This window comes from Ictalurus punctatus, chromosome 11 (assembly GCF_001660625.3).
Source record: "Ictalurus punctatus breed USDA103 chromosome 11, Coco_2.0, whole genome shotgun sequence".
NCBI lineage: Eukaryota > Metazoa > Chordata > Actinopteri > Siluriformes > Ictaluridae > Ictalurus > Ictalurus punctatus.
The window spans coordinates 12693380-12707309 of record NC_030426.2 but is presented as its reverse complement, the minus strand read 5'-3'; the positions used below and the strand labels follow the sequence as shown (position 1 = coordinate 12707309).

At 37.6% G+C, this 13930-nt stretch overlaps 1 protein-coding gene across 2 annotated transcripts in view; it reads left to right on the top strand.

The window, feature by feature from the left end:
- Positions 1–13930, top strand: part of srgap3 (SLIT-ROBO Rho GTPase activating protein 3) — a 140076-nt gene that overhangs the window by 62444 nt on the left and 63702 nt on the right. For both annotated transcript variants that reach the window (XM_047158559.2, XM_017480461.3), the window contains exon 3: positions 7393–7555. In XM_047158559.2, the coding sequence (XP_047014515.1) occupies positions 7393–7555 (163 nt within the window). The remainder of the gene's footprint in view (positions 1–7392; positions 7556–13930) is intronic.

Below are 13930 nucleotides of genomic sequence, written 5' to 3'. Positions count from 1 at the left end.
GATGTCAGACCAGATTGAACAGTTAGGAAACTACAGTATTAAGGAAAGTAAGCAATCTGATCAGTATATGGTGTTTGCAATTTCATATTTTGTAATGTTACATATATCGAAGCTTACAGTTACATACAGTTTACAGAATACAGCTAACATCCACTATATGGCCAAAAGTATGTGGACACCCGACCATAAGTGGACCTAAGGAACACACAATTGTCTACAATGTCTTTGTATGCTGTAACTTTAAGATTTTCCTTCACTGCAACCAGGTTAGGAAGAGGTTAGGGGCCCAAACCTGTTCCAGCATGACAATGCCCCTGTGCACAAAACGAGGACAATAAAGACATGGTTTGTCATGTTTGGAGTGGAAGAACTCAAGTGTACCTCAACCCCATTGAACAGCTCTGAGGACGAACTGGAACACCGACTTTGCGTGAGGTCTTCTCACCCAACATCAGTGCCTGAACCTTACAAGTGGCTGAATGAGCAAATCCCCACGACCACAGTCCAAAATCTAGTGGAAAGACTTCACAGAAGAGCGGAAGCTGTTGTAGCAGTAAAGAAGTGACCAGCTACGCATTAATGAATATGGCTTTGGAATGGGATATGAGTGTGCTGGTCAGGTGTCCACATACTTTTGGCCATATAGTTCTGGATATATTGGCTGTATATATTTAATTTTTCGGACATATATTATTTAGTTTTTAAACATTTATATTTTTTAAAAGAATTCATTTTAAATACCATTTTAACCCAGTGTATTCATCGCCTTTATGTTTATATTTCCAATTGTGGCTTTTACAAGAGTGCATTGCAGTCTCCAGAAGAAACATCCTTATGCTAGGTCAACAGGTCAGGGACTAAGAATACCATCAAGCTAAAACCCTGTTTGAGATGAGTTAGTATACAGAGCTGTGAAGAAGTTTATGCCCCCATCCTGATTTCTTCTGTTTTTGTGTATATCTCATACTAAATAGTTTTAGATCTTCAAACCAAATACATCATAAAACAAAGGCAACCTGAGTAAACACACATTATAGTGTGTATTTATTATTATTTTTTATTGAAGCTAAAAAAAAAGATCCAAAACCTCTCACCATTGTGAAAAACTAATTGACTAAAAAAAACTAACTTAAACTTAAAATCAGGTCGTGCCACCTTTAGCAGCAATAACTGCAACCAAATGCTTCCGATAACTGGAGATCAGTCTTTCACTTGCTTTTAGGCCTAGGATTTACTCCTGTCATTCAGTGCGTTTACATGGACAGCAGTAATCTAATTATTGACCTTACTCTGAGTAAGATAATAATGTGATTAAGGTGTTTACATGAGTCGCTTTTAGAATACTCCTTTCATGTACCCGTTTTACATGTTATAGAACATAATTAGATTAACAGCACACGTCATTACGTCACCGTGCCATGCCGTTTGATGTTCCCTCCAGAATTTCACATATTAACATACAGTTCATCTTCGTTATGGTACCGTACATATAGTTTTGGGTGTTTTTATTTTTAATTTTTACGAACGCTTCCAGTGCGGTTAATTATTTGTCATGGTATACGTGCTAATAGACGACTGCTTGAAGCCATGGGCTGCGTTCCAAACCGCGTACTTACCTACTGTATAGTAGCCGAGATACATGTATTTCGCCTGCTATAGGCCTATAGTTGGCAGGTATGCGGTTTGGGATGCAGCCGTGCTCTCTTGTTTGCCGTAAAACATTTGAGCACTGCCGTGTGTACGTGTCCTGTTGCAAACTGCGGTGAAAACTCTCACACGACGTTAATAATGTGATTAAGGTGATTACATGTCTGTAATACACCTCGATAATGCGATTAAAACAGGAGTACTCCATATGTCTTAATTCGACTTGTGTTTACTTCGAGTATGACTTTAATTGGATAAAGGTAATTAAAAATTGCTGTTTACAGGGTAGTTTCTTAATCAGAGTATTGTCTTAATCGGGTTAATAGTGGATTTTTGTTGTCCATGTAAACATACTGATTTAGACTTTAGGATTTTCTGGTAGAGAGCAGAATTCAAGTTTCCCTCAATTATTTCAAGTTGCCCAGGCCCTGAAGCAGTGAAGCAGCAAAGCTTCAACACATCATGACACTGCCACCATGCTTGACTGTAGGTATGATGTTCTTTTTGTGGAATTCTATGTTTGGTTTATGCCAGATGTAACAGGATACCTGTCTTTCAAACAGTTCCACTTTCGACTCATCAATCCACAAAACTTTCTCCCAAAAGTTTTGAGGATGATCAATGTATTTTGGCAAAATTCAGACAAGCCTTAATGTTCTTCTGGGTTAGCAGTGGTTTTCACCTTGCCACTCGTCCATTTTTGCTATTTTTGCCCATTGTCTTTTCTGATAGTAGAGACATAAACAGTGACCTTTATTGATACAATAAAGTATCAATACAATATTGATACTCTCTTGTATTGATACAAGAGATGCCTGTAGTTTCATGTTGTCCATGGGTCTTTTGTGTCTTGTTGGATGAGTAATTGCTGTGCTCTAGGAGGAATTTTGGAAGGTTGGCCACTTCTGGGAGGGTTCAATACTGTGCTGAGTTTTTCCATTTGGAGATAATGACTCACACTGTGGTTCATTAGAGTTCCAGAGCCTTTGAAATAGCTTTGTAACCCTTCACAGACTGATGTATTTCAATGACCTTCTTCCTCATCATTTCTGGAATTTCTTTCAATTTTAGCATAGTGTGTTACAGGGTAAGACCTTTTAACCAACTTCATTCTGTGGAAAAAGTTCTATTTAAGTGTTGATTTGATTGAACAGGGTTTGCAGTAATCAGGCCTGGTTGAGTCTAGTCCAGCTGTACTCCATTATGAATGCAGTTTCATAGATTTGGGGAATTAGTAACTATGGGGGGAAATACATTTTCACACAGGTCCAGTTGGTATTGGATAACGTTTTTGCTTCGATAAATAAAATTATCATGTAAAAATGTCTGGGTTACGCATGTAAGCCTGTTCCCTGAGAAGGGAACGAGACGTTGCGTTTAGTATAACACCACGAGGGCACTCCCATAGTGTTATGCTAAACACAACGTGGAGTTCCCTTTGAAACGGAACTGTATTTTGTGTTTACGCAGTTTGCCTTTGTTTTATTTTAGATTTTATTTTAATTTCTGAAACAATTTAGCATGAGATATACACAAAAACACAAGAAATCAGTAAATACTTTTCACAGCACTGTAGATGGAAAAACAGCACATCAGGTTTTTATTTATTTATTTTTATTTATCAGTGTGCATTTAAGTGTTTGGTAGAGAGGTATATCTTTAGTCATCATGTGAAGACAGTCAGTGATTCAGCTGATCAGGCAGCCAGGTTCATTGCACTACTTGAGTGCCGGGACAGAGAAGAGTCTTGACACATGTCTTACTTGTACCTTGAGGAATGGTGGGTCTAGTTGCACCAAAAGCATCAGTGTTTAAATCTGATTGTGGCGGCTACAGGAAGCCAGTAGAGGGAATGCAACAATAGTGTGACATGGAGAGATTAAAAAATAAGTCATGCAGCTACATTCTGGATTAGTTGTAGCTGTCAGATGTGCTGCTCAGTTTGCATTTGTGTATTGAATAAACTAAATTATGAATCAGAATGATAATTTCCGGCTTGTATTGGAGGTCTTTCTTTGGATTGGTCTACTGGACCATAAAACATGACATTCAGTCATCTGGAACATTCAGCAATCCGTCTGTCAACAATTCTTTCTCATTTGCAAGTCGAGAAAATTTCAATTTGTTTTTCATTCTTATCGCCTGTTTCACACCACTCTCTCTCCCACAATCTTCTGCATAAGATTTTTTACCTGTCTTCATAGAGGACATTTTATGCTGAGATTTTAGTGGTTGCGTCACAGATTGTTTTTATTTTGAATGCAGAAGTCCAAAATTCACAATCATTTAAACCATGCGAGGGGTTAAGTAGTGTATACAGGCGTCAGGCTAATAGTGAGATCGAAAGCTGTTGAAGAGGAGACATGCAGAAAGTCAATGATGAATATAGACAGAGTGTGACAGAGTTAACAAGAGCACATTGCTGTCATGTGCAAAGGGTTGTATCCAGAGTTGAGGATTTAATACAGCTATTACGCACACTGATATTCAGACAGCAGACGTAACTACAGACCTGCTGTAACTATGGTATGTCTCAGTTATGTGTCACCGTGACCCTCAACTTAAGCACATTTATCACTTAAGCGAGGAGAAATATAAAGTCAATGATAGTTTGATGTAACCACAATACAGTATGTGATGCTTAAATTCATGTTTTGGGCTGTAAATATACTAAAAAAAAACAACTATGAAGTGCCATTCAAAGCCAATAGTAAATACACAAATATGACACTATTAAATTATAATACTGTCCTTGTTATTAATTAATTAACTAATGTATATAATATGTCAGATTTATGAATATCAATATGTGTATTAGCTTTTGTTTTTTTGTGCATTGAGGACATCAGCATTTTAATCAAAGACATTTCTTATCTCAAGGACTGGATTTTATATATATGGAGCATTTGGATGTTAAAAATTTGCCCTCAACCAAAATAGCAAAACACTAGCATTAACCAGGAAATGACTGAATGTTATGACTGAATATTAAAACAGACTCATTATTACAGTCACCTGAGTATTTTACAGACAAACATTATCATGACATGATTATCTGCTGGAGTAACAAATCAGTAGGTTGAAGTTTTGAAACACCTCGTTTCCTTTAAAAATAAACTTATAAGCAAAGGCTGGTGTTAAATGATTATCTTCCCAGATTATCTTGTGGTGTGTGATGTGTGAAATCCGGTCTTAATCCCTCAGAGCTACTTACAGTCCAGCCTTGGACACACTGATTTAAACTCCCATATATTTAACATGCTCAATATTTATCACTCAACATTCTGTAGTGTGAGGGAAAGCCAGACTGTCTTATGTAAAAACACAATCTTGACATGTGAAAGACTGATAACCAGTGACAGCCAAACTAAACTGTTGTCCACCATGCATTTTAATTTAAAGTCATATTTGTGACTCATGACGAGAATCTGAAAGTATATGGTGTTTGAGGGTAATATTTTAGTTGTCAGGAATCCTCACTCTCAGTGTTTTTGTTATGACGTGCTTTTGTTTAGGTTTCGGTCCAGTGCTTGGTCCCCTGTTATTATAGTGGCTGACTACCCTAATGTGTTCACCTGTTCTGTGTCTCACTTGATTACTTTGATTAATTCTGTCCAGTTGTTTCTGTTCCTCCTTCTGAAGTCTTTTCATGTTATTTGTATTGCTAAGTTCTCAGATTTGCTTCTTGTTCCTGTGTTCTTTGATTTTCACTTTCACCTCTTTTCAAGTTTTGATTATGTATTATCCTCTGCCTATGTTTTGACCCCAAATATGGACATTTTCACACTAGGTTCCTGCCTCATTTAACCACATGTTACATTAGTTTTGGGGTTTGAACACTGAAAGACAGACAGTCTGTAAAATCTGTCATTATATCTGGTGTCTCTCACATTTTCAACATTTGTTTTAATATTGTATAAATCTTGTAGTGTAGCTCATGAAATGAAAGGCATGATGCTTAGCATCTGCTACTCTCCGAAAGGGGTGATGTTACAGATTTCTCCCTCGTCTTACTCCAAAAAGTAATTGCTTCTCCTGCTCACCTTATCTGAAAACTCTTCCATTTATCTCTGTGCTTTTCATGAGTCTCCTTTCGTCCGAGCTTTTCTTTCTTCATCCTCAGGCGTGTTGATTGATTGGGGAAGGAGATAGGGCTGAGATGGAGGACAGGGAGGGGGGAAGGTGGGCGTTGGGTGTTGTTGGTTAGTGAAAGCTTAAAGCCATGAAAGCAGATTAGGATCATGCCAGGACGCTTTCACTCTCCCTCTGGTTCAGGGTCATTATGATTACCAGCGTTAAGGTATTAAGTGATCGATGAGCTGCCAGACATCATGTTTGCATGTAAATGCTTGTGTTCAGGTGTGATGTGTTGCATCAGTATTCAAGGACGCTGAGAAACATCCTCTTTAGTCTTTATTTCTTCTGTAAGGGGATAATGGCAGCCTGTACGAGTCCTTTTAAAGAAAATGGGACTAGGCATAGAAACCATGATTTTGCCAAACAAAGTTAATTAAAAGCGACTGCTTGTTCTGTTCTCTGACAGCTCCAAACAATAAACAGATTCCTGAGCTGCACACACAGATTGTGTTTTGCTTAGTAGGGTTGTGGTTGTTTTGTCAGATTTTGACTTTAATTAGCCAAAATAATCACATAAAGGTGTGACTGATTCTTTCCACACAGTAAAAACATAATAATATACTGACTACAGCACTAACTACATGCAAGTACCAAATCACTGAATGCTCTAGTAATATTTCCATTGCGTGTTTAGTCACAATTACAGTTTATTTTTTGGCCATTATGTTGTACTCTTGAAAAGGCGAAATAAGCTGTGTTTATATAAGTGCATCCACAGGGAACTAGCTGTGTGCCTGACTTTTTCAAGCTTATTTAACTCAATAAGAGGAGTGACTTGTGAATCAATATTGTTTCTCAAAATACAGAGGTTCTCAACCTTTTGTAACTAAAGCCGCCCTAAGCCTCCCCTATCATGTGGCACGCAACCCCCCAGATTGGAGACCAGGTATAATGATTATCTATTCTATATAAAATCTATCTATATATAACCTAATCTATAATCTGTTTTTGACAGATAGATAGATAGATAGGTAGATAGGTTTTTTTGCTTTTTTAAAATTACTTTTCATAACTTTTATGATTTTTTAAATAACTTTTATGACTTTTATAAAACTATATAATGGACAGGTATGGAAAATGAATGATGAAATGTTTCTGAACACTATAACTACTTTGAACAAGAGAACTAGGCTGTAATAACGTGGACTATTTTACATGTAAGACATGTTGCATTACATTTGTATTGCTTTCTAAAAACATTCACATATGAATGATGTAAATTGTGACAAAGATCGCGTCTCGTTAGCCATGACATTGTTAAATCTCCGGCTCTCAGACACTCACTGAATAGAGCAGATGCAGAGAGAGGTGTGAATGCAGCGGGAAAAGATTTGTCACTAGGTTCTTTTTTTTTTTTTGCAAAAGTTGCTAAAGGGGTCAGAAAGTCACTAAGTTGGTAACACTGGTCTGCACTGAAAGTTAGATAAAAGGCAGGCTAAACTCCGCCTCTCACCAGCAAAAAGAAAATACAGAGGGCGAGGGAATGTGGAGTTTTTCGTTTATGCACATTCTATTTGAAAAGCAATAAAATGCACCGAGTACACAAATGATGCCCTGTCTGTGTTTTTTTTTTTCTTTCTTGTAAACTTTCTTGTTTCTCTTGTTTAGGAAAGACCAGCACCTCCTGTCTTCAGTGAACTGCTGGTACCTGGTTTTGAATCAGACTCGTAGAGAAAGCCGAGATCATGCCACACTCAACGACATCTACATCAACAACGTCATCGTCCGCCTGGCGCAGGTCAGCGAGGATGTCATTCGCCTCTTTAAAAAGGTCTGTGTCTACTCTGTCTCCTCTTTAGCGGAAAGTTGGGAATGTTGTGTCACACCATTGTGCCTGTGGAATATCCATCTTAATGCGAATACTTTAATACGAGACATTAATGCGAGACATTAATGAAAAATAGCTAGCTAACCATGCCTAAAGAGTTACTTGCAACTAACAGTCTGTGTTTTTCATTTCTAAATTCAGGATCAGCATAGTAAACATGGTTAAAACAGACAAAATAGAAAATAGAAAACAAGGTATATTTGAGGTGACAAAGTTATCAAATGTGTCAACTCCTATAAATTCATTGTGGATGAATTGGAAATGTACTAAACGTAGTTGCATTACTTTTTTTAAATAAACTAATTATTGAGCAGGGGCGTGTGGTGGCTTAGTGGTTAGCACCTTCGCCTCACACGTCCAGGGTTGGGGTTTTGATTCCCACCGTGGCCCTGTGTGTCTGGAGTTTGCATGTTCTCCCCGTGCTGCGGGGGTTCCCTCCAGGTACTCCGGTTTCCTCCCCCAGTCCAAAGACATGCATGGTAGGCTGATTGACATGTCTAAAGTGTCCGTGGTGTATGAATGGGTGTGTGAATGTGTATGTGATTGTGCCCTGCGATGGATTGGCACCCTGTCCAGGGTGTACCCTGCCTTGTGCCCAATGCTCCCTGGGATAGGCTCCAGGTTTCCCCGTGACCCTGAAAAGGATAAGTGGTATAGAAGATGGATGGATGGATGGATGGATGGAGTTATTGAGCAGATAACAGGATGAGAACAGAATAGATATCGAGAATATATAATGTTAACATCATGGCAAGGAATTTGTATGTTTTAAGCATTGATATCCAGGTATTTCATGTTGGGACAGATCTTTATTGCTTTCTATAATAATGCCAATTGTGCTGCTAGCAGTGGGAATATGGATTGGCCTGTGAACTTAGGGTTTGAATGAGGGTCTGAGGAATATGTATCTAGAACGCTAACCATGCATAACGTGCATAGCTTTCCTTTATTGCAGTGACTGTCCTGTCACAGTCTGATGGCATGTGAATTCCTGATAAGCTTCAAGTGACAAGTTTTGGAAAAGAGTAAAATACAAACTCAAAAACCCAAGCTACAAATGAGATCAAATAAATAAATAAGAGGATAATTATTGTCACTTATTGCTGCATCCACATTTAGTTAATTAGACTGATTTTAAAAAGTGTGATATTTTGAGAAAATGTTTATTCACTTTATAATGAAGTAGCTTTTTATATACATTAGTTTCATCCTACTGTGTAGACCTATATGCTTGAAGTAAATATTATGGAACCTTTTTTGGCACATACGAGAAAATATTACACAAACGTATCCTGCAATTCTGAGTTAAAATCAACAGAGTTGCAGATTTTAATCTGACTATTGTGAACCACACCAACTCCTCAGGCACACTATCCTATTCAGCCTTAAACATTCGCTTTGAGCAGCTAGTTTCTCCTGAGAAGAATACTACAGGTAGGTTATATTGCTTCTTTACACACTGATGCATATGTCTGTGTAGTTGTTGTGATATTAGAATTGCAAGATTTAAAAAAAAATTGTAATTGAGTGATAAATATGTGTTTCTAATTTGTAGCAGAAGTGAGCATCCATAAAATATCGTACAACCAATAAGGCAAATCAGTTCCACAATGCAGTGTGATATAATGATGATTCCTATAGAGTCCTAATAATAATATGGCTAATAAAATCATCTTAATATGGGTAGTAATTTATTTAAATGTTTTATTAAACAATACAAATTGGACATTTTAACAGACGCTGCACTCTTCAATGATTCTTGTAATGTCAAAATAACTAACTTCAGAATTATAATGCTGTACCTGCTTGAATCAGCTTTTCGGACTGTATTAGAACAGCAAACTGCTTGCCGCAGGCAATTTAAATAGTTATTTCATTAACGAGCGTGTGTTAGCATGTTACATAGCTTAGAACCATGGATAATTTCTTGCTTTCCCTCAGCACTCTTATAATATTTGCTAATGATTTTTCATTGTTCCTGTTGCAGTTACTTAATAGTAAGCCCTAGGGTTTGGACATATAAAGAAGTATAAGAAGTCACATTCGAACAATTTTTCAGGCATTTATGAAGGACAGTGCCGCATGGTTTAAACTTGACAGCTCGGGGCTCTATATGTGAAATGGTGTCAGCACATAGCCCAGATTCCTGAGGTCTAAAGCAAACAGCAGCAGCATGTTGACACCTGGCTGGGCTTCCTCTAGGTGTGTGCACTCTCTCTTGGTTAACATTCACAGGAGAGGCCGGAAGTGGAGAACATGAATAAGCCAATGACAAGCAGTGAAAGAGCCCGAGGGATCACTGGCAGCTTGTGTTGGTCAGAGGTCTGACCTCAAACAGACTTAAAATATGAATGAAATCAGTAAACTGGTGCAACTCAGTGTGAGCCTACTGCAGTACGCATTTGTGTACTCCATTTCAGCTTGGAGGAGTGCAAGAGTATGCAAAGAGCTGTCTTTAAGATTTATTTGGATCGGATTAGATTGGATTAAATCCACGATAATTAAGTCCATGGTAATGTCTTTTAGCCCTAGGTTTTTGGAAACAGTTCAGCTGAGAATAAAAAACCTGCAATCATTCCCTGGCACAGTTTACTGTCACTACTGTTGTGTATGTGATATGCAATGTGTGCAAGGATTTTTTTTTGCGTCTTCATTTATAGGTGGAAAACACCCCCATGCTGAGAACTCAAACCGGCTTCTCAGCTGGATGCCCTGCTAGCTTGGGGCTAAACACTGATCTCTGTAGAATTGCACCATGTTGAGTATTTCAAGTGTAACTACTCATCTCTTTTGACGATTAGCACTCCATAAACCTATCAAACATTTAGCAGGGAAAGGCTTTGTGTGTCACTGTTATACAATCAGTGGATTGATGCATCAGTTACTCTTGTGTAATAATGAGGTATTCACTGGCGCTCAGGGTTTAAAATGCACCCAAATGATTAGCAGCAGTTAGGAGAAGAAGGATGAAGTCGTAGAGCATTGGCAGTTACTTGGTACTTCTGTAAGGTGCTCTGGATGAGGGTGCCAAATGCCATAAATGTAAATGTCGTCGAAGCAGTGTTTCCTCTGATGGAGAGAGACTGGACTCACTCTCTTTCACTGTGTTGCATCAGAACAGCTGCAAGTGACTGCATGTTCTGTGTTTGACAAAGCAGTCACAATAATACATCAAAACACACAGCAGTATTGAAACAGCTCAAATTCTTTTTAGGGATCTACATTTTGTACAGTTTACATCTGGAGACAGCTGTACACAATAATAGAACAAAAAAATGTAGCAGTGCAGTATTTTAGAAGTGGCATACTTGTGTCCCCAGTTAACATGCACATGTATATACAGAGGTAGACATTATATACTAGTAACACTGAATTAACTGAGTATATTCTCACTGATTAATTAAACAGAGTGCAATTGTTTTGTAGGTCAGACTGAGCTGAAATTTCCTGCCAGATTTCTTCGTACTCACATGCATACGATAATAAATGATTCACTTTCCAAGGCCAAATTATCAAGTACTTTGTGATTTGCTCACAGCTTTGTGATTTGCATTGGGGGACTCCCACAAAACTCTATAAAAGGCAAAGCTGACAGAGAGCTGAAAACATCAAAATGATGACTATACAACTGAAAGAGCGCCTCCCTAGGGGCGGAGAGTCGTAACTCTTCCAGTAAAGCAGCTCAGCTATTCCAACATGTCGGCTACCTCGGGGACAGACTAATGATGTGTCTCATTTCGCCTTCTATCCGTCCTAAATAGTGTCCAAGATTACAATGAGCGTGTCCCGAAACGTAGTATGTTGAAATGAGGTCACTTCATGACCTATGATGGTGTAGTATTTTCGAAGTGTGGATCCATGGACACTTTTTCAGCTAATATTTCTCACAACTCCTTGCGTGAGGGCGGTAGAGATTTGTAAGTTTGCTTTGCTGAATTCAAGTACACATTTTAGAGAGGTGTAAATGAAATGTGGAAAAATAAATCAGGGGAATGGTAAACTAAATTATATAGTATAAATAATATAAGGAATAACAAATGAAGGAAAGTTGAACGTTTGGTTATGATGACAGTGTGTGTAACTATTCAACAGCATTCTCTTCTGTTACATGCCGTGTTGGTATGTACCAGTACTTGCATACTCTTTTGCTACACACTGAAATGTATGTAATTTTTCTTCACGAAAAAAAGAGTACATACTTTTAGTACATAATTAGGTGAAATGGGATGCAGCATAACTCTCCCTCCATTTATACAGTGTACAGTGGCATTTCTTTTGTCCCAGTTGAATGGCTAGACATATATATATATATATATATATATATATATATATATATATATATAAATCATCAATTAAGATATCTTAATTGATGGTTTTTGTTTGGATTGTTTCCTTTCAGATTATTATAAAATGACTGAGGTTCACAAACTGTTCAATAAAATTGTGCATATATAAATAATATGCTATTTAAACTTAACATCATAATCTGTACATGCAATTGCAACAACTTTTTGTAATTGTAATAAATTTTCACAAACCTAGGAGTTCTCATAAGATATTGGAAATGACTGGATTTTCAAGAATACCACATTTCTTGTGTAAATGCTCCTACGCAAAATTTATAAATAAATTAGTTTGTATTCGATTTGATAAATGAGGTTCATTGTTGGATATGAAGTGTTGGAATGCAATCTTTGCAGATTAATAATATCGGCTTTAAGTGTGTGTGTGTGTGTGTGTATGTGTGTGTGCTGACAGGATGTGATGTATGTGTCAGGGTATCAAGTTTTTCCCATAACACATAACTCATGCTGCTTGTGAAGGGTTGGGTTGTAGACATGGTGTGTGTGTGTGTGTGTGTGTGTCTCAGACATAGAGTGAGTATTGATTCCAAAAGGTTGCACAATATATTGAAGGCTGCAATATGGTCAAGAGCCACTAATCATGTTTTATTGTGCATTGTGAATTCTGAGCATATTTTAATATCTGACACACAGATACGTTTCTGTAGCGGTTACAATAAATTACAGGACCCCAGCTCGGACCCCAGCTTCCTGACAGTCTGGGGTATGTGAAGAAAACAATTTCACTGCGCTCTACTGTATATGTGACCTATAAAGACTCATTATCCTTATCGAATTACAAAGCACAGTATGGTGAAACTAATACATCTCATCTTTTACTGTATCACATCCAGAGGTCACTATATGTTTTAAGTATATTGTAAGACATTTTGCATTCACATTACTGTGTTACACAACCAGATGTAATACTTTGATATTTTGTTGTTTGCTGCACTGACACTGCAAGCGCAGTTGATTTTTGGGATTATAGCTCTCTGTGATTTATCAACACAAAGCTGGTTTTGGGAAGCAGAAATAAATCAGTGTAGTTCATGCGAAGGAAGCGAACACCAAAGTGTGTAAAGGCAAAGCAACAACAAAGCTCAAAGTTACCTCGTGAAATTTCTCACAGAGGCCAAACATTAAGCTACAGGAGATAAAGTATTACGGCGAGTGTTTGGGCCCCTGTTTTCCTTTCTCAGATAATTCTGTGAAGAAATAATTGCATGTCATGGCTTTATTTTGTCAAGCTAGTTTTGATAACAAATCCATTGAATTTTATTGATTATTATGTAACATTGTTGTCAAAACCTAACCTCAGTAGGTAAGTTATGCTTGTTAGTTATGCTTGTAAGTTAGCTACAGTACTGCATATGGTCCAGGGAAGTAAACTATACTGCAGTTTTTGAACTGGTTGCTGTTGAAGCATAAAACAATAAAAGTTGAAGAAATGAGAAATAGATTTTCCGTTATGCTGTACATTATATTGTAACGCAAAAGCATTTTCACAGAAACGTATGCGGACAATTTATTTCATCATATTCCTGAACATAATTTGAAAAAACCTTTAACCGCATTTTTGCATTAAGATACAAAACTTATTAAGCAATATAATAAATGTAAGTAAACTAAATTTGGCAAACTCATGCTGCAGCACAAATATTTCATAGAGGGTATGTCTCAACCAGCTCCCTAGTTCAGTAGTCAGGGCACTGATCAGGGTGTCGGGCATTTTATGGGCTGTCCCAATCTGAAAATCCTTCCAGTGCACTGGAACGTTCACTCCCTAAAAAAACCCACAATGCACTGCAAAACCATTGAGCATTGATGCTCACTATGTTCCCTTACTGGAAATGACTGGAAAGGCTTCATATTTTCTGAAGCCGCTGAGCTCGAAAAAAAAATATGGGGGATGAATTCGCTCTCCGCCAACTTTTAAATATCTACTAGCTAGTCTACGATCCTGCTTGATATA